The sequence below is a fragment of the Mytilus galloprovincialis genome, chromosome 3, assembly GCF_965363235.1.
Source record: "Mytilus galloprovincialis chromosome 3, xbMytGall1.hap1.1, whole genome shotgun sequence".
NCBI classification, from domain to species: domain Eukaryota; kingdom Metazoa; phylum Mollusca; class Bivalvia; order Mytilida; family Mytilidae; genus Mytilus; species Mytilus galloprovincialis.
The window spans coordinates 2,244,650-2,266,436 of record NC_134840.1 but is presented as its reverse complement, the minus strand read 5'-3'; the positions used below and the strand labels follow the sequence as shown (position 1 = coordinate 2,266,436).

At 34.1% G+C, this 21,787-nt stretch overlaps 2 protein-coding genes and 2 long non-coding RNA genes across 4 annotated transcripts; 2 read left to right on the top strand and 2 right to left on the bottom strand.

Moving 5' to 3' along the window:
• Positions 1–1,442: 1,442 nt before the first annotated feature.
• On the bottom strand, positions 1,443–3,888 carry LOC143066287 (uncharacterized). Its single transcript, XM_076239277.1, has one exon. The coding sequence runs from the start codon at positions 3,818–3,820 to the stop codon at positions 1,817–1,819; it is 2,004 nt and encodes a 667-aa protein (XP_076095392.1). The 5' UTR covers positions 3,821–3,888; the 3' UTR covers positions 1,443–1,816.
• A 4,259-nt stretch (positions 3,889–8,147) lies between these two features.
• On the bottom strand, positions 8,148–21,183 carry LOC143069846 (phospholipid scramblase 3-like). The gene is made up of 7 exons (XM_076244650.1): positions 20,726–21,183; positions 19,868–19,939; positions 18,906–19,110; positions 9,974–10,088; positions 9,225–9,330; positions 8,599–8,657; positions 8,148–8,174 (listed from the first exon to the last, which is right to left on the bottom strand). The coding sequence occupies exons 1-7, from the start codon at positions 21,042–21,044 to the stop codon at positions 8,148–8,150; spliced, it is 903 nt and encodes a 300-aa protein (XP_076100765.1). The 5' UTR covers positions 21,045–21,183.
• Positions 10,773–12,040, top strand: LOC143066286 (uncharacterized). The gene is made up of 2 exons (XR_012975529.1): positions 10,773–10,960; positions 11,239–12,040. It is a non-coding gene; the product is annotated as an uncharacterized LOC143066286 (long non-coding RNA).
• LOC143066933 (uncharacterized) lies at positions 13,114–18,130 on the top strand. Its single transcript, XR_012975798.1, has 2 exons — positions 13,114–17,769; positions 18,048–18,130. It is a non-coding gene; the product is annotated as an uncharacterized LOC143066933 (long non-coding RNA).
• Positions 21,184–21,787: the final 604 nt, after the last annotated feature.

Genomic DNA, 21,787 nt, shown 5'->3' with positions numbered 1-21,787 from the left:
ACTTTTGGCATAACCTTTTAAGTAGTGTACCGGAAACAAATTATCAGCATAGCACATAGTCTTATTAAATGTTTATGTGCTACTTCATGATCAGTAAGATTTGCTTTGTGTGTGTTTATATGTTCTTGAACTGTTTTACAGGCATTTTGTGCTTTGTATAATTTATATATTATTGTGCTTTATGTGATAGATATATACATTTAAGTGTTGCAGTCCTTTTAAAATTGAGAATGGAAATGGGGAATATTTCACAAAGAGACAACAATCCGACCAAAGAGCAGAAAACATCAGAAGGTCACCAATTGGTCTTCAATACAGCGAGAAAATCCCGCACCTGGCCTCTCAACAATAATGTATACTAGTTCAGCGATAATGAAAATATTGGTATAAATCGTCAATAAAGAACAAGGACTCTATTAAGTAGTTTTCTGGCGATTTGTTCATACTTTACAAGTTCAATTCTACTATGCCTAGTGTCTATCTGTCATATTATAGTTTTCAAGATAAGAGGCAAAATAATAAAAATGAGTAAAAGCCGTCAATAAAGAGCAAGAATTTCAATACGGCGTGAATTGACTTTCTGCTTTCAGACTTATTTGCAGAGGTTGTCTGTTTGCTTTTTTAAGTTTTAGGTCTATCTATTATAGTTTTCAGATATGAGGCAAACACACAAAACAAAATCGCCATTACATGTAAGAAGGGATATTTCAACCATTGTTATTCTACTACCTTGTAATTACGAGTTAAACAAATTCCGTCGTTTGTTTTTCTTTGCCCTGTAATGGTTATTTCATAGTATTTTGTTGAACAAAGAATTATATATGATATACATCTTGTTAATAATTACTTCCGCGTGAGTAGCGATATACCAACTTCACCTGCATATGCTATGGTATATTCTTTCCCCCAACTTATTCGGTATTCAACCTCTGTATTCAACAGCTTGAAGCTGCTACTCAGACTTTGTAAAATGTCACCAGTGTCTGAGCTGAAAGTTGACGAACCAGGGGTATGTCAAAGAATGTTTCGTTTCTTTAAAATTTCATTGGAAGTTACCAATACCTTAATTGTTGATAAATATTCCGTATCAATTTCACAAACAATACATGATGGTCTTGGAGTATAGATTCTGTGTACTGACGTTGTTTATCATCAAAATGAAGTGTTGTATTATATCCTTTTATTTGTCTTTTTGAATATTAATGTTTAGTCTATTTTTTTGTGATATCCATGTGACGTGGCTCTGTAATTATACATCCCGTCATTGTGTCATGGTATATTTTTGTGTTCTTGTCTTTCATTTTTGCTAATTTGCTTTGCCTATATGTCATTTTGTGTTTCTTTGGCAACAACAACAAATGGAAGTTTTTAACGACCTTGACTGGCTATAAAGCCCTTGTACGGTCGGTTGTGTTTCTTTATTACATATTTCTTTGTTTTTATAGTGATTAAGATCATAACACAATGTTGACTGATTTACCCCAGTGGTTTTCCAGAGTTCGGTATTTTCTCTCATGTACTTCTTCCAAATATCCCCTCTTTGTCGTGGTCATTCTTAGAATTTTTCTTATGTACTCCCACCAAATATGATTTCTTTTCCTTCGTCCTATATGACAAAACGTCTGAAATATTGAGGTTAAGTAATAGTGTGAGCTGTGTGAATTTTGATGAGTGGAGAAGCTGGTTAGTTTTGTTTGAAATCAAAGGTCTTGTCTGTCTCTTCATTGGAATATGTTTTTTTTTATTATTGTAATTTCAAGCTTATAGTCGGGTACTATGTTATATATATTGAATCAAATGGCAAAACTATCTTAGATCAAATGTTTGTGCAATAGCAATACTGACGTAGGTTTGGTGCTATGTTTTCTATGCAATCTGCAGATGTCCCATAGGTATTTGTTCTGCTGATTTCACGATTGTCAACAAAAAAGTTGCCGGATGTTTTATCATGTACCACAGTGGCTTCGTATATGGCATCACCAGGTGATGTATGGAATGTTACTTGTAATATATTATTTGGGATTTTCAGCGAATTGTCGAATTTAGCATATCGACCATCTTTATCAGAACTGCCGACAAACTTTACGACATCTCTACTCGGAGTAAACGTCATAGCCCGTACTATTCTGATTATAGACAGAGTTCTACACTTATGTCTGAACACATACGTCATTGAATTTATCAAACTAACTACTTTTTCGGCAGCTTTCTGAACGATTATATCGTTTATGTCATTGTGTTTCCATGGCAGACATGCGCACCAGTGCGGTGCTATGCCTGCGTCATAACAGGATCTGTTCTGAGGTATATTCTTCAAAATACTGATACCTCTTAGTAATGTTAAAGCACCTGTTGTATTTGTAATATGAGATTCACTTTTTGACTGTGCGATGCTAAGAATGTGTTCAAACGTCGCATGAATGTCAAAAGGAGTTACTAGCTTTTTTGAGTTCTTCTTTAAGTTTTCATATTCCACATGATATTTCTTTGCAAACCACTCAGGAAAACGAAAAGCAAAGTACGGCATACGTTCTTCATACTTTCCTTGTAATGTTTGTCTAATATCGTGAAACCTAGCACCATGGTCACTCATTAGAATTAGAACAGTGGAATTCAGATGGCCATTTTCATACATGTACTTCATCAAGTTTATTAAATCCTGATCCATCCATTGTAATGTGTTAGAGTTATCATGACTATACTCAGAATGAAACAAGAAACTAAATTTCGGATGTTCCCTGTAAACATTTACAAAGTCCTTTAGATAATTAAACATTATACGATGACGAGGCTGAGAACCTAGACAATATGGTTTGTAAAATTTGTGTAGCTTCTCAGTTACAAGATAAAAGGGACGCATATAATGATCTACCGGTTGCTTATCAAATCCCATCATTCTCATATTAAAGGTTCCAATAAAGGCCATATCCTCTCCCCATTGTGTAACGTAACCTAAACGGGAGAAATTTTTCCAAATCCATGGATGGCTGTCGACAGTTGTTGCTCCTTGGTGACCCCTACGAGCTTCTGGTAATTCTTCTTCTGTCTTACCAGTTAGAATAGGTAAGAGTGCTTGAGGGGTTCCGTCGCCAACTATATTATAACCTTCCAAAACTATCCCTTGCAGATCATTCTTGAAATAGGAATGAGCAGATGGGAGCATGCGCAGCCATGTGTTTCGAGATACAGAATCAAAACCAAGCATTAAAACGTTAAGCTTGGTTTCGGATTGTAACTTTGTCTTTAGGTTATTCAGTCTGTCAAATATTGACTTTTTAATAGCGATTGTCGAGTGAATATTCATGTATCGATGACCAGTTTTAGATTTACAAGAAGTTTTCATGAAATCAGAAGGTACAGAAACTTTTTGGTTTTGACTGAGTTTTGTTTCTTTACCATACTTGATAATGTCGTCTGTTTGACCTCTTAATATAGGGACTAGACGACATATTATTTGTCCACGTTTAAATGTTGCACCAGACATAATCTGCGCAGAACCATTACTCACAGAAACCCAGTCTGCCTCGGTTTGGCATTTTTGTTTCTTCACTGGATGGAAGAAGTTAACGACTGATGGATGATACGGATCTAGCGAAGGATGGATACAATACTGGTTTTGTAATGCATTCAACAAAAGTGGAAATGAAGTAGAATTCAGAATATTTATTTGAGCTTTCCCGAGATTTACAATACGTGGATATTGAAAGAAATCATGATATGCTAAATACCCGAAGCAGGCAAGTATAAACAGACAGAGATACACACGTTTACGTAATCTGCGAATAAAACAAATATATCTGCATTTCCGACAAATGTCCATTATACTGATCACAATCTTCTCCTCACAACTATTTCCGACTTACGATAAAGTTCTAATTCTGATCTGCAAAGAAAAATACAATTAACAAATTTATAACGTATTAAACATTGTGCACAAAACAGTAGCAAATCTGAGGAACATATCAGTTTATAAAACCAGCCCTTTCAACTTGGAGTGTGTTTTTTTAATAGTTGATTGATTCTTAAATGGGTTTATACCGGTATAATACCTATATAAAACGTTTAAACCGCTGCATGTGTTTGCACAGTCTGTCCTAAGTCAGGAACCTGGTGTTCAGTAGTTGTCGTTTGTTGATGTGGTTCATACGTGTTTCTCGTTAGACCGTTGGTTTTCCTGTTTGGATAATTTTACACTAGTCTTTTTGGGCCCTTTATGTCTTGCTATTCGGTGAGAGATATGGCTCCGAGTTGAAGACCGTACGTTGAACTATAATGGTGTCTTTTATAAATTGTTACTTGTTGTCTCATTGGCACTCATACCACATCTTATACCTGTAACACTGGTTATACTCAAACCTACTAACACTTAAAGAGACATAGGCTACGAAATATGAAAAAAAATGTGACGTTTTTTTGTTCAATCTAGGTTCAATTTTGGTCAAAATAAGATAAAAAACATCATTGATAATTTTACTTCATTGAATACGCATCCATGTGACCTTTGATTTAACCCCTTAGCTGGAGATGGGCTATTCAGCTAATAAAAGAAAAGAATGTCAACATGGAAAGCGAACAAAGGATGAATCATTTGGTTGACTGATTCGATCAACAACAAAAAATCATTCTTAAACGATGATAAACATTTGTTTTACCTACGCTATGAAATTAAAAAGACTTAGTAAAACCAAACAGCACGGGGATGCAATCTGTGTATATTGATATTTATTTATCGAGTTACATGACCATCGAAAGTCTTCGGAAGTCATATCAATAGGTAAAATATGACGTCTATGTTGATACATATTACCAAGTCCATGCATTGTTTATTGTTTATTTTAGACCTATTGTAATTTGGATATACTTTTTAGTATGTTATTGATAAAAGTTTGATTCAAATCGACGAAGATGACGCTAGATGACAGCTAATACCCATTTAAATTGTTTTCAACTTGTAAAAACAACATGTAAAATAAAAAGTCAATTTTATAATCCATCAAGCACACAAATTCTGTGTGTCCCAAAATTAAGGTTAACCTAGTCTCTGTTTTGTCATCCCCCATTTTTCTACATAGAATTTAAAAAAAAAGGTAATGAACCATAAAATACTTGACGTGTACATTGTTCATTGAAACTCCCCTTTTACATGCAGTCAATAACACTATCAAACACTAGCAATGTGTGTACTATAGCTGTTATCATCACAATGTGTGTACTGTAGCTGCTATCATCACAATGTGTGTACTATAGCTGCTATCATCACAATGTGTGTACTATAGCTGCTATCATCACAATGTGTGTACTATAGCTGCTATCATCACAATGTGTGTACTATAGCTGCTATCATCACAATGTGTGTACTATAGCTGCTATCATCACAATGTGTGTACTATAGCTGCTATCATCACAATGTGTGTACTATAGCTGTTATCATCACAATGTGTGTACTATAGCTGCTATCATCACAATGTGTGTACTATAGCTGCTATCATCACAATGTGTGTACTATAGCTGCTATCATCATAATAGAGCTTCGTTAGATAGAATACGACTTTATTTAGGTGCACGTATGCATGTACATGTAAAAGACTTTATCAATTTTTGAACATTCAAATATCGATATTAAAGATGAATTTGGTCTGTTCTATATGGCTCTTAAAACAATAAATTTTCAAACAGCTATAGACTTTTCATAGAGATGATTTCGAACAGAAATATATTGACAGATGTATTGGTACTCAGTTGCATATAGTTGATTTATATCCGATGCAGTTATGTCTACATGTTATTTAGAACAAAACTTGTAGCCTTTGTTGAAATAAACACTAATTTACACCCTAAAGAGAAGATAGAATGTTTGTCTGTAGTAAGAATGTTTATCCATAAAGGGAATGATTAACAACTGTTTCGATATGAGGGTATTGATTTTGTGTAGAGATCTGACAGAAACACAATCACACTAGTATTGTAAAAACTAGTCGTTGATTTCCATCCTGAGTGACGAGCAGAAAGCCATTTGTAATCAGGACCTTTATAATACCAGAAAAACCAACCACGATTCGGAAATTATAGATTTTGCAATATTGAACAGCGGTATACTACTATTGCCTTTATCTATCTCATATCACATGATTGTTTACATGCCAAACTGAATCTTAAAAAATGAAGTGATTGTGAATTGAATATGTTTTCAACAATGGCATACAAGAAGGCATAACTTCAAACATAAATTACAAATACAAAATACAAAAGGTTTTGAACAATTTTATAAAATTAAATTTTGTCTTATCTAGAGATAAAAATGTAAAATATACTTCATTTATAGCAAAATCATTTCCTATGTTCTGTCTTTCACATATTGTACTCAAATAGTTCTTAATCCTTAGGAAAAGGTTGAACTAGTCTCTTTTTTCAATTTGTGCGTTGAATTCATTTTCCTATTGATAAGATGAGTACATGTTACTATTGCCAATGAGGCAAAAATCCACTAGAGATCACATGATCAGATTATAAAGAACTCCAAGGGAACTGTTCGTTTTATTCTTTTGAATTGCCTTCTTTTTCTTTGGACATTTAGCACAGAAACACCTAACCATCGCACTAAAATAAGGATATTGTATTTCTGTTACTTACCGTAAACATTATTGAATATAATTTTTCAATATTTAAAATAAAAACAAAGAATCATATATTCAAGGATAGGAGAAAGTAATTCAGAAACGAAATATATTTGTCCTTACTATCCAGTCTTATATATTTGAGCTTCTTTTCATTAAATATTAATGCCAATAAGTTCATGAAAACTATATGTTAGCTACTCACCCAGTACACAGTGCACATTCCATTTCTAACAATACAGAATATCTGATCAATTTGACAAATATGTTAATGACAACAGACAGTGAAACAGTTTCTTGGACGCTGTATCATACAACTAGTGGTTATACTCTTATGCGTACACACTATTTGTTCAAACATAGACGCAAAAAAACTGCTGGTGAATGAAATATGTCTGCAAATGTCAGCATCGTTATTTTTTTTTATGATGGAATATCAATTCTTAAATGAAAACATGAGTTTTTGTTTTATGCACCTCATTTTCAATCAATAATTTCCTATTAACACACTTCTCCAAGTCATATGCTGTTAATTTTTCATCAGTAAACTATGTGCGAAGTAATTTGTTACGAGAAACAACATAATATAAATAGCATATTGCACTGAACGTCGACAGCAAACACATATTCACTTTTGCTTCAAGTTAATAATTGGCATGAAATTAGAAATGGAAAAAAAACTTTCCATCAGTTATTCCAAAACCTGTATGCTTGATTATATTGAGCTAAATATTATGACTTTTGTCTGTTGGCATCTTTGTGGCATCTTTTTTACACTGTGACTGATCAACAAACTTATTAACAGACGTTAGTATTTATTCTCAGATTTAACATACAAGCTCGATTTAAGATACAAAATTATTTTTATATTTGACCGAGACTTAGTATTTAATTTTCCTTTATGAATTTTGTGGTTTTCCATTTAATGATGTGTTGGCTACATCTACAAAGTAAAGGTATTTTCCTTTTGTTTTTGGAGTGTGTACAAAACAGGAGATGTGGTATGTCTACCGATGGGACAACTATCCTCCAAGACAACAATCCTACAAGACAACAATCCACTAGAAACTAAAGGACGTAGACTTCAGTACATTTTTGTATACTAGTATTTTTTTCTGGTCTGACATCTTACAACATTACTGAATTTAATTTAACGATACATATTTTAAATGAGTTAGTGATTCAACATTTTAATAACTATAGAATGTAAGTTTATAACTATCGAATGTAAGTTTATTTCATCAAAAGAAATCATAATATTAAATCTCCATGTTATAGTAATCTATACTTCTACTTTAAAATATATTAACTCATGATTAATGACAATGATGTAGAATATATTCTGTGAAAATATAGACATAAAGCGGAATGAAACCTAATTCATCATATAATGTATACAGTATTACAATTTTCAATACGCTTTGCGGACATTTTTATTTAATTGTAACAAAGTCAATTCAACATCAATAACATATCATCTGAATTCCGTCGTCACGTGACTGTCATTTCTTTAGCATGTTTAGATGTAGTGCTTTATGACATCTCAAAATACATGTAATTCTGAAAAAAAAGATTTTATATTAGTCTATTGATTAGTGCTTATATGTATACTAAGTCAATCATTGTTTTGATTGTTAGACTTGAATAATAAATGTGTATTTTCAATATAACATTTGTACACGTTCTTCGACTTTTATACTCCTTTGTACTCCTCGTGTGATGTATTTTACATTTTGATGAAATAAACATGGGATTTTTCAAGTAAAAAATCGTCTCTGACAAATGAGTTTTAATCATTTACATTTTTGGAATGTTTAAATAGTCACTTGGAAAGGTATTACAAAAGAATGTTTTACTTAGGACCGCCTAGAATAAATTATGGTTTGGTTCTTAAATCGTACAATAAAGAAGACTTATTTTGAAATACTAATTATAAAGAAAAAAACATCTAGGAACGACGAAATTTGGTTCTAAAAATACTTACAATAAGAAAAGCTCCACCAAGAACCAACATCTTATCAATATTATCCATCTTTTCTGGAACTGTAATTACATTTAATATAGAAATTAAAATTACATAAATTTATGTTTACTTGTATATAACATGTAAGATTTTTGCTGGGTTAAAATGTACTCGCTCCAACGTTTGTTAAGGTTAAAGATATTATTGTAATCTGAGAAACAAATATCCTCTTCGATATGATCCGTCCCACTCTTGTAGTTCCACTCTGGGAGTCCGGACGGATCGTCACCCTTGGCTAGCGAATGTGAAAAAAATATATGCAGTTATTTTCATTATAAAATATACATTCACAATTTTAATCTGCGACATTTATTAAAATAAATAATTATTGAACCACCTTATTGAAATCGGGGAACGGACTATTCTTATTGACATAAGTTGCAAAACCTTTTTATGTACACACTTACAATTTATTTCAAAGTATTCATGATCCACATTGAGTACACACTTACAATTTATTTCAAAGTATTCATGATCCACATTGAGTACACACTTACAATGTATTTCGAAGTATTCATGATACACATTGAGTACGAACTTACAATGTATTTCGAAGTATTCATGATCCACATTGAGTACAAACTTACAATGTATTTCGAAGTATTCATGATCCACATTGAGGTTGTCATCTCTTTCTCCCTCCCACTTCTTGTTTATACTTCCAATCACATCTTCTCCTGTTTTGTCGTAGATCTAATTTTAATATAAAAACTAAAAACTAATATATATGTTTTTGAGATTCATAATAAGATCATAAGAAATTAAGCTTGTTAAGCTTTGAAAATATGCATTTACTGTACTCAGACGAACTGTACATACTGACAACCCCCAGTCATTATATTTATTTTTAAATACTGGTATAATATTGTATGGATGCATTATTTTGTATGTTATGTGTTTTCTTTGCAATATAGTTATTAGCGTTTCCCATTGAACAAATATGTATACCGAGAATAATTTACACGGTTAATATTCCCTTCCCTTTCATGAATGTGACTTACCGAATTAGACTATTTACCCGATTTGTTATAACATGAGCAACACGATGGGTGTCACATGTGAAGCAATATCTGTTTATCCCTACGGAGCACCTTAAATCACCCCCTAGTTTTTGGTAAGGTTCGTGTTGCTTACTCTTTAGTTTTTTATGTTGTGTCATGTGTACTATTGTTTGTCTGTTTTTATTTTTTTTTTTATTTTTAGCCATGGCGTTGACTGTCCCTCTGGTATCTTTCGTCTCTCTATTACAGTGAGTAGCATCCTAAATAAGTAATAATATGAAAACGAATACATTCCATGTTATAAAGGATCATTACACATAATTCCCGCCAAATACCTTAAACGAGGCTTCTGTAGAACATCTGCACACACAGTTTGGTCCCTTTATTAGCGCCACTACATTACCGTCTCCGTCCAATATGTCAAATCGTTCTTTGCACATCCAAGTAAATCTGTAATACACAACCAAAAAGATACTCTTAAAACATTATCATAATAAAAACAGACATAACGGGGGCTGACTATATGCAGTATCACGGTCAAATCGTTCTTTTCACATCCAAGTAAATCTGTAATACAGAATCTTAACACATTATCATAATAAAAACAGACAAAACGGGGGCTGACTATGCAATATGTCAAATCGTTCTTTACACATTCAAGTAAATCTATAATACACAACCGAAAACATATTCTTAAAACATTATTATGAAAAAAAAGGAAAATTCACAAAAATACTGAACATCAAGAAAAATGCGAAAAGGAAAGTTCCTTATCAAATGGCAAAATGAAAAGCTCAAACACAACAAACGAAAGGATAACAACTGTCATATTCCTGACTTCCGAAGCCATTTTCTTATATAAAAAATGGTGGATTGAACCTGATTTTATAGCTAGCTAAACTTCCCACTTGTATGGCAGTCGCATAAAAACAGACATAAGGGAGATTGTGATTGATTGTAATTTGGAAATGTCCAGTTGAAAATATGTCATATATTTATTAGGTAGATGCAACTTTGGTTATTCTGTCTACCATTAGACTGTAATGCATTTGACAGTGGATATGTTTGTTTATACAAGTACACACCCGTGATATCGCGGGTCCGTGACTGAATTAAAGTATAATATAACTGTAAAGGCCAATTTCTTGTTTTGAATTGTAACAAATTTCGTTTTGCAAATTTATTGATTTTTGATGAAACTAACCTAGGTACATTGGTTACTTTCCCCATCATATTTTTCCCTGAAAATTGAGAAACGTGTCACGACAATTTTGAACCCTTTAATTTTGAATTATATAGAAATATCAGAGTCAACAAATAAGGTATGTTGATTTTTACTTTTATTCTATGCATTTTGTGATAATATGAAAGTAAATTTAACTATTTCAATGCCGTTAATGTGAACTTGAGACAATGATAAATATCGCCAATCGGATAATTGTTTATTTTCGAAAATACGAACTTTATTCATTACTTGTGTAAATCCTAGATGTTACAATAACTGTTTACTATATTTTCACACCTATGTTTATATTTTTGTGAATGTTTTGAACATTGTTTTTTGGTACAAAATCTTATGATGATTGCATTTTCTTTGTAGTCAATCTCATCTTACTGTTTATACTTTGGATCCAGTCACTTCACTGTAACTTGGAATATTTTGGAATAAACTTGAGGTGTGAATTGTGTTTAAATTCATTACGACTGATATTAGTGGGAAACATTCATTGACTTATTTGACGAATATGAGCACGTCACAGAAGGAAGAACCCAGTCTATTAATAGAATTTGAAAGTGTGGACACAGATAAGGTTGGCAGCAAAATAGATCAAAATATAATTTTGAAAAGTGTGAACACAGAGTTAGGAGATTTTGTACAAACAGAATCAAATATGGATAAGAACTTTGAAACAAATAAAACGGATGAACAGGAAGCACAGAAGACCTCAGAGGCGACAGGCGGAGCTAGGCCAAGAAAGTATACCGATAAAGGTAAAGAATTTAGTGAAGAACAAATAACCAAATCCTATGATGGATTGAAAAGATTAAGTGAAAAAATAATAAGACTGATTTCTGATAACGAGACATTCGAGACAATAAGATTGCGCTATGGAAATTGGATGCAGGAATATGAACAATTTCATATCCAACATAGAATTCATTTTGATAAACTTAATGCCCTTGAGCAGGAAGATTATATGAAAATTCATACTACAAGAGATACTTTTCTAATGAACAGTCAATTCAAGATACAAGAATATCTCAATGCAAATCCAGTGAAAGTGCAGGCAAGTGTTCATGGGAGATCAGTAAGAAGCGCGGGCAGCTCGTCAGTATCTTCAAAACGACTAGAAGTTGAAGAAAAGAGGATTGAGCTTGAGGCTAAAAGACAAGCAATGAAACGTAAGCGAGAACTTGAAATGGCAAAAACGGCATTACAGTTAGATGAAGATGAACTTCAAATGCAAACTGAAATAGCTGTAGCTGATGCAAAAGCTAAGATATACGACAAGTTTGAAAAGGGTGAAATTGACCATGTGGAAACTCCGAAAGTAAAACTTGAAAATGTTGAATTGAAATCAAAACCTTTGCAAAGTACAGTACAGCCAGCTATCGAAACAGCAATTTTAGATCCGATGGCAAAAGTATTTCAACCAGTTAAAAAGAAATCAGATATTTTGAAGGACACAAGTAAGTTAGATTTCGTGAATCTACCGTCCGTCAACATGATCAAAAACAATATTAAACTTCCGAAAGAGAATGTTCATGAATCATACGGACCAACTCAAAGTGACGATATAACATCTGCGCCAATTCAAAATTCGGCTATAAATACTAACAGTAGTGTAGAAACAGCCTTTCAAAGTATGGTGCAGCATTTGAGAAAACCGACACCGGAAATAAGGAAATTTAGTGGAAACCCATTGGAATATAGGAAGTTTTTAAGACAATTTGAATCAAAGGTTGTTTTAAACTGTGAACAAGATGACGAGAAGATGAATTACCTCGAGCAGCTGACATTTGGAGAAGCGCATAAGGTAGTATCTAGTTACAGTCATCTGCGAGGCGATAGAGCATATAAGGCATCAATGCGTCATCTTGAAGAGCGATATGGTGATACAGACGTGATGGCCTCAGCCTTTATTAAAAAAGCATTGGATTGGCCAAATATTAAATCAGGAGATATTCAATCTTTGGACGAATTTGCATTGTTTTTGGTTGAATGTCAGTATGGCACGGAGAGTATGGAAGCCGGAAGTGTTTTAGAGTATTCTGAAAATATCAAACGTCTGATGTCAAAATTGCCCTTCCATATGCATGATCGCTGGAGAAATGTGGTTTTTCGTGTAAAGGATTCACATAGATCAGTTAAGTTTAATGACTTTGTGAACTTTGTAAAAGCAGAAGCCAAGAAAGCTACAGATCCGACATATGGCAACATTGCCATGAATTATTCCAATTCTAGAAATACGAATCAACAGCGACAACATGGACAAAAGGTTTCAAATGTATGTGATGTGGCAAAAAGGGCACCTAGTACTGAGATGCGCTGTTCCTATTGTGAAGGTACACATGCTTTAGACAAATGTAAACGACTTACAGCTCGTCCACGCGAAGACCGAATCACTTACTTGAAATCTAAGGGATATTGTTTTGGTTGTCTTAAGAAAGGCCATATGAGTAATAAATGCAATAGGAGACTCAAATGCTCAATATGTGCGCGGCTTCATCCAACTATACTTCATATTGACAATCAAATTAACAAACAATCATCGTCACAGCAAGAGCCATCTGTTAAAAAGGATGATCCGCAAATACCCACAAATCATGAAGGCACACAGCCAGTTGTAGTTAGCTCCATTAGTAGTGATAAAGGGGCTGGTGATGTGAATTGTGCTATGGCAATTATCCCTGTGCGAGTTAAATTGAACAATAGATCCCAGAGTGTCGAGACTTATGCTTTCTTCGACTCAGGCAGTAGCATAACATTTTGTAGCCAGAAGTTAATGCAACAACTTGGAGCTAATGGAAAGAAAACTCAGATAACTATAAGTACAATGGGAAACACACAAACTATTAATACATGTGCAATCAATGGCCTTCAAGTGTCTAGTCTGTCAATGGAACACATGGTGGATTTGCCTAAAGTATATACTAAGGAAAACCTGCCCGTATCAAAGGAGCATATTCCTACTCAAAGAGAAATCAAGAAATGGACTCATTTGGAATCAGTGGATATCCCAGAGATTGATGCGGACATAGGAATTATGATAGGTAACAACGTACCTGATGCTTATACACCGTTTAACGTATGCACGGGACCGAGCGGCTCCCCACATGCCACAAAAACGCGACTTGGGTGGATACTATGGAACGTTATTAGAGACAGTTCAAGCTTTGAAGTGAATAGAGTTCATATGCAAAATGAAGGATGTGATGAAACACAGTTGAACTTATTAATGCAGAGCATTAATTTAGACTTCCCAGAACGAATGAACGAAGACAAAAGAGAGAATTTTATTGATGATAAAACATTCATGCAGCAAGTTGAGAGCTCTATACATTTAGAAAATCAGCACTACTGCATAGCACTTCCGTTTCGAGACCAGCATGTTGTTTTTCCGAATAATTCAGTACAAGGCATAAAAAGGCTAAATGGACTCCGACACAAGTTTGCCAAGAACGATAACTTCAAACAACAATACTGTGATTTCATGTCAAAGATAATTGAGAAAGGCTATGCAGAACCTGTACCTACTGAAGATGTAGATAGAAATGATGGCAAAGTTTGGTACCTACCGCACCATGGAGTTTACCATGCGAAAAAACAGGACAAAATACGAGTTGTTTTCGATTGTTCTGTCAAATACATGGGCATTTCTTTGAACAGTCAGCTATTACAGGGTCCAAACCTTGCTAACAATCTTTTAGGCGTACTGATCAGATTCCGACAGGATAAAATAGCAGTCTTAGGTGACATCGAATCAATGTTTTACCAGGTGAAGGTTCCAGTTGAGGACAGAGACTTTTTACGTTTCTACTGGTGGGAAAACGGAAATGTTGATACTGAACCTAAAGAATACAGGATGACAGTACATTTGTTTGGGGCTACTTCTTCACCGAGTTGTAGTAATTACGCTCTACAAAATACGGCAAAAGAAAACAAGGATAAATTTGATTCTTTAGTGATTGATACACTGACAAAGAACATGTATGTAGATGATTGTTTGAGTTCTACCGATACAGAAGAAAGTGCTATATCGCTTATTAAGAATGTAACTGAATTGTGCAAAGAAGGCGGATTCAATATGACTAAATGGACAAGTAACAGTCAAAATGTTGTGCAATCCATACCTGAAAAAGATTGCGCAAGAAATATAGAGGAATGGAATTGTGGAGATGATAGTCTCACCGACCGTGCACTTGGAGTGTATTGGTATATAAAAGATGACAAACTTGGATTTCACATAAACATTAAAGAAAAACCGTCAACAAGACGCGGAATTCTCAGCATAGTCAGCTCAATCTATGACCCTATTGGTATTGTTTCTCCGTTTGTATTGACAGCCAAATCAATACTACAAGGATTATGCAAGAAAGAAATTGGATGGGATGAAGAAATTCCCAACACAGAACTTTCGTCATGGAACAAATGGCTCAGTCAGCTTAAAGGATTGGAAAACATTAAAATAGATAGATGCTACAAGCCTCAACACTTCAAGGCTATTGTTTCATACCAACTACATTGTTTTGCAGACGCAAGTGACAAAGGTTATGGTTGTGTATTTTACATACGGTTAGTCGATGAAGAAGGTAGTATACAGTGTTCCTTTTTGTTAGGAAAATCGAGAGTAGCACCGCTTAAATCGATGACTATTCCGAGGATGGAACTGACAGCTGCTACTAGTGCCGTTAGGCTTGGAAACATGATTATAAGAGAGATAGAATACTCATTTGATGACATTTATTACTATTCAGACAGTATGTCAGTACTTCGATATATAGCAAACTCAAAGACACGTTTTCACACTTTTGTAGCCAATCGTTTGGCTGTTATTCATGAATCAACTAAAGTAAATCAATGGCACTACATAGGCACAAAAGAGAACCCGGCTGATTTAGCTTCCAGAGGAGCGACTATTGAACAATATAACAGAAATCCACAATGGCTTCGTGGGCCAGATTTCTTATGGGATAAAGACATTAAATTCCCACAGTGTACCGAGGACACTAGTTTTATCGGCAATGATCCAGAAGTTAAGAAACCAGTGGCTGTTTGCACTGTACAATCATTTGAAGGAATGGAACGTCTTATTTCTTACTTTTCGAATTGGGAACGCTTAGTCACCATAGCAGCACGGTTCGTTATTGCAGCCAATCACTTTAGAAATGCTAAAGACAGTATTAAAATCGACGGAAACGGAAAAATGAGTATGAAGATGTCAGATACACTTACAACAAGTATAGTTGAGTGTGCAGAGAGGTCATTGATTAGTTATGTGCAACATAAACACTTAAGTGAGGATATACAGACTCTTGAAAAGAAGTGTCCTCTCAAGATTTCTTCAAAACTAAGCAAACTGGATCCATTCGTCGACAAAGATGGATTGCTTAGAGTTGGTGGACGATTGGAGCGATCGGATATTTCGTACGAATCAAAACACCCTATCATCTTGCCTAAGGACTCACCGATATCAAGACTTATTATTGAGAACATTCATCGTTCAATTGGACATTTAGGAAAGAATTCAATCTTAGCCGTTCTTAGACAAAAATACTGGATATTAGGAGCTAATTCTATTATTAAAGGCTTAGTGTCTAGATGCGTCAGATGTAAGAAATATCAAGGAACATGCGCAAAACAGAAAATGGCAAATCTTCCGAAAGAAAGACTTCAGGCTGATGATCCGCCTTTCACAAGAATTGGAATAGATTTCTTTGGACCCTTTGAGGTAAAGCAAGGAAGGAGTGTAGTTAAAAGATATGGTGTGATTTTCACATGCCTGACTATTAGGGCAATACACCTCGAATTGGCATATTCATTAGACACTGACTCTTGCATAAATGCTATAAGGAGATTTATTTCGAGAAGAGGAGTGCCAGTCTTTATAAGGACAGACAACGGAACAAACTTTGTTGGTTCAGAAAGGGAACTAGGAGAAGAAATAAAAAGATGGAACTTTAATCAAATACAGGAATTCATGATTCAGAAACGCATTCAGTGGGAGTTTAATCCGCCGTCTGCGTCACACTTTGGAGGAGTATGGGAACGCCTTATTAGATCAGTGCGTAAGGTATTCTATTCAGTCATGCATGAACAAAACATTCGACTAACTGATGAAGGACTTATGACTCTATTCTGTGAAGTAGAAAGTATTCTTAATGGACGTCCGATCACAGAAGCGTCAGATAGTATTACAGACTTAAATGTATTGACTCCGAATCACTTGATACTTCAACGTCCGGGTGAAAGCTTTCCACCTGGTGTGTTCTCTAAGACCGACAGCTATGTTAGAAGGCGATGGAGACAAATCCAGTATCTCGCTGATTTATTTTGGACTAGATGGCGAAAGGAATACTTACCTCTATTGCAGCGCAGAACAAAATGGACAAAACCGACAAGAAATATGCAAGTAGGAGACATAGTTCTCATTTCCGACAATGCACCGAGAAATTCGTGGAACATGGCTCGTGTGATTGAACTAATCAAAGACAAGGACAATGTTGTTAGAATTGTCAAAGTGAAAACTGCAAATTCTGTGTTAATGAGACCAATTGCGAAATTGTGTCTTCTTGTAGAAAGTGACTAAAAACCCACAGCTGCCACCAAACTCGTGTTGATATGATAGACATTTATTGAACATTATGATATAATTGTCCTTTTGATTTATTTTTGATAATTGCGTTCTAGTTAAGAACCCAATTTAGGGGCTGGTATGTAAAGGCCAATTTCTTGTTTTGAATTGTAACAAATTTCGTTTTGCAAATTTATTGATTTTTGATGAAACTAACCTAGGTACATTGGTTACTTTCCCCATCATATTTTTCCCTGAAAATTGAGAAACGTGTCACGACAATTTTGAACCCTTTAATTTTGAATTATATAGAAATATCAGAGTCAACAAATAAGGTATGTTGATTTTTACTTTTATTCTATGCATTTTGTGATAATATGAAAGTAAATTTAACTATTTCAATGCCGTTAATGTGAACTTGAGACAATGATAAATATCGCCAATCGGATAATTGTTTATTTTCGAAAATACGAACTTTATTCATTACTTGTGTAAATCCTAGATGTTACAATAACTGTTTACTATATTTTCACACCTATGTTTATATTTTTGTGAATGTTTTGAACATTGTTTTTTGGTACAAAATCTTATGATGATTGCATTTTCTTTGTAGTCAATCTCATCTTACTGTTTATACTTTGGATCCAGTCACTTCACTGTAACTTGGAATATTTTGGAATAAACTTGAGGTGTGAATTGTGTTTAAATTCATTACGACTGATATTAGTGGGAAACAATAACTATGCCTAAGCCTTATTTTAGTAATTAGTATTGTCATCTGATAAAGTCATGTCGATTATAAGATACAAAGTTTTCTCTGTTTTCAAATCTTTCTGTTTGAACCCGTCGACCTGGAACTTATCAATTATTGGTAATATAAAATTATTTGGAAAACAAAAGGTCCTGGCTATTTTTTAATCAACAGCATTGTCCTATATTAGTTATCTTAGAAAGTTTTGCTGATTGCTGAATAAAACTACAATAGGGAACAATTTGACAATGATTGAATTTAGTAGTGTCAGCCCTTTGATTATGACCCGTGTATATAGCAAAATCCTAAATACACCGTTTGGTGGTGCGCCTGTCAAATGCGGAACGTACAGATAAGGTAATAGCTAACAGGTGAATATACTATTGGTATCGGTATCGGATTCGACCCGGAACTTGTTAATTATTGGCAATATTAATTATGTGGAAAACAAAAGGGTCTGGAGTGGTGTAATTTTTAATCTACACCATTGTCCTATATTAGTTATATATAGAGTTGAATTCTTTGATTTGTCGTTTTTACCCGATGACGGCTGACAAATTGGACCTCGTAATTTTAGTATTATAGATGTGAATATTCATCTAATTATAATAGTTATTTTTTGACAGCAACATTTTCTATCAAACAATAATGATTATTTAAAAGAACAACTCATACCTTATCCTTTATCATTCAGTCTGACTCCTAAAATAAAATATTTACTTTTGTTTAACAGATCCCAGAGTCCTTCCCAGACAGTCAACCACATATGTCTTGTGTACGCACATGAAGCAATCTAGACAACAACACCAGTCACAACGACAGCACGTACGATGTAAAGCAAATACCAGGTCGTCTTGGGGAGAGAAAAACTCCAATCGGAACTGACGATTTGGTCCACAGGCCCAGCGACATATACAGCTAGACTCTGAGAAAAATCATCAAAAGAAGGTAATCATTTTAAGACTGAACGCCCAACGATATTAAAATATCTAAACTTTCTGTGTTCCAAAACCTGTAACAAAGTCGTTTTTTTATGATGACGTCTGTACTAATGAATAAACAAGAGTAGGTGACTGCACTTTGCTTGTATTCTTTTTTGTTGTAACGGACTATTCACCTAGAGTTTATGTTATAACAGACTTTCCGGCAAGAGTTTTCTCCTTTTGTTTTTGTTTAAACTGACTTTTCGCCCCGAATGTCTATTGTAGCAGAAGTTTCGTCTTTTTGTACTCGAGTTTAATTTGTAAAGGATTTTTTACCTTTAGTAGTTTTTGTTGTAACGGAACTTTCGGCAAGAGTTTTCGCCTTTAGTTTTTGTTTTAAGGGAACTTTCCGGTAGAGTTTTCGCCTTTAGTTTATTTTTTTGTTGTAATGGATTTTCTCGTAAGAGTTTTTGTCTTTAGTTTTTTTTTTGACTTTCCGATACGAGTTTTCGCCTTAGTTTTCAGTTGCAACGGACTTTTTTGCGTCGAGTTTCAGTTATTCTATCGAGCGACGTGACATGATATTTTTGCAGCGACAACATGTGGAACGTTATTGCCTCACTTACAATTTCATCAAAAAACATTTCGCGAAGTAACAATATGGATATTTTTTTTTGATTCGTGCAAAAGAAGAAAGGTAAGAACAAGAAAATCTTGTGTATACACATTTGAACCTTGTATATGTTTAAATCAAGCTACCTTCTAAGGCATAGAACAATTCCTCCTCATTCTCATCCCAAACTTTATAGGTGTTTGGAGCTCCACAGCCAGCTGTAAAGTATATTAAGATCATGCTCACATATTTAGCATTTATTTGTTAACTATTACTACATATCAGTCCAATATTTCTTCATTATATATCGTATTTCTCTTCTCATTTGGTTTGTAGATAGCAGTATTTAGATTTCTTCTTTTATTTGTAAAAATGTTTTGTATATTTCAACACTTATATCATTATTAATTTTTCTTAAATGACTGTTGGTATTGAATACTGTTAAAAAAGTTAATCCTTTTCTATTTTCTAATTTTTCAAAGCTTAATAGATTTAACATAGTAATTTTGTTCATCCCATACAATGAATCGTACAAATGAATTCTTATTTTCTCTGTAACGCACGTTTCGTTAAGGCGATAGAATTAACAAAACGAAATGTTTTTGAAGCGTAACCAATTTATCATTACAACTCAAACGTAAAACTGTAAGTATAAAAGTAAACTTGTCCTGGATAGTAAGCTTAATAAAATAAAATAATAAAAGTTTGTTTGACTTTTACCTGAATTTTAAAATAAAAATGTATCATTCAATTTTGAACTTCTTGCTCCGTCGAAGACGAAGCGTCGCCAACCTAGTGTACGAGACAGTTCTGTATGATACAGGTTTCAGGGTGCATCTGGATTTACTTTTCTCACTATTGTTTTGAACGCCAAAACGAACGAAAAATAATTAACAGCATCAAAATCTGTAAGGACAATAAGCAAAGTAGAAATAAATTGGCATATAGCCGGCTTTGCTCGGTTCAATCATAAAAAAAAACCAACATAATTTAGTCACAATTACCTAGTAAATCCGAATCCATTTGCTGTCGGGCATAGACAAACCTTTTGCCATCTAAACATTCCATTCCGGGCGGCGGGTCTATTTTGGGATTTACAGACTTTCTCCGAGGTCTCATACTCATTCTTCTGTCCGATCCTAGGGTCATTCGACGATTCTTCATTTCCAGAAGTACATCCGTCGGCGTTCGAGAGTCGCCCGACATATTGGACACCACAGACTGTCGAGGTTGGGTATATATCACAGAGCTTCTGGCTACCCTATCCAGGACCAGGGATTGTCGCCTGTGCTCATTTCTCTGGACCTCCTCAGGAACAATCATTTTATCCGATTTAAAGATAAATCCTTCAAAAGTAGGGAAACTTTTACTTTTTTACAAAAAGTACAAAACATGCGATTCTGTAAAAACTTTAAAAGATAGCTTTACTCCAGTTATTCATTCTGATCGCGAATCAAGTCTTATAACTAAACTTTATTCAAAGGTGTAAAGAAATAAAATTGATCATCGACTAGAATACAATGCAATGTATTCACTTTAAATAAAATTTGGCAATAAAAGTTAAAAGTTTAATACCAATTCCTAAGTGATCCCATTCATATCTTCAACAATTTGTCGTCACCAAGAGATTTACCTACATCCATAATAAAACAAGAAGTACTTTATACTAATTATAATGCCTTAAATCCTTATAACACATTCTTCAATCACAGCAACGAACATATTGTAATTTATGTGAACGCCTGTCGACTTTGTGATTTAAAAAAAATAAATTTGAAGAATCCATTTTGTAGTTACTTGATATAACAGAATTCAGCATACAAACTTGGATAAATAAAGGCAACAGTAGTATACCGCTGTTCGAAATTCATAAATCGACAGAGAAAAAACAAATCCGGGTTACAAACTAAAACTGAGGGAAACGTATCAAATATAAGAGAACTACGACACAACAGAAACACTACATTAAAATGTAGCATACACAGAAACGAACTATAATATAACAATGGCAATTTTCCTAACTTGGTACATGGCATTTTAAGAAAAACAATTGTGAGTTGAACCTG

Coding starts and splice junctions, on each gene's coding strand:
- LOC143066287 (XM_076239277.1), bottom strand. CDS start 3,820: ATGGACATTTGTCGGAAATGCAGATATATTTGTTTTATTCGCAGATTA.
- LOC143069846 (XM_076244650.1), bottom strand. CDS start 21,044: ATGATTGTTCCTGAGGAGGTCCAGAGAAATGAGCACAGGCGACAATCC. Junction 19,940..20,725: donor AATGGATTCGGATTTACTAG/GTAATTGTGACT, acceptor TATACTTTACAG/CTGGCTGTGGAGCTCCAAAC. Junction 8,658..9,224: donor TGAATACTTCGAAATACATT/GTAAGTTTGTAC, acceptor ATGTAATTACAG/TTCCAGAAAAGATGGATAAT.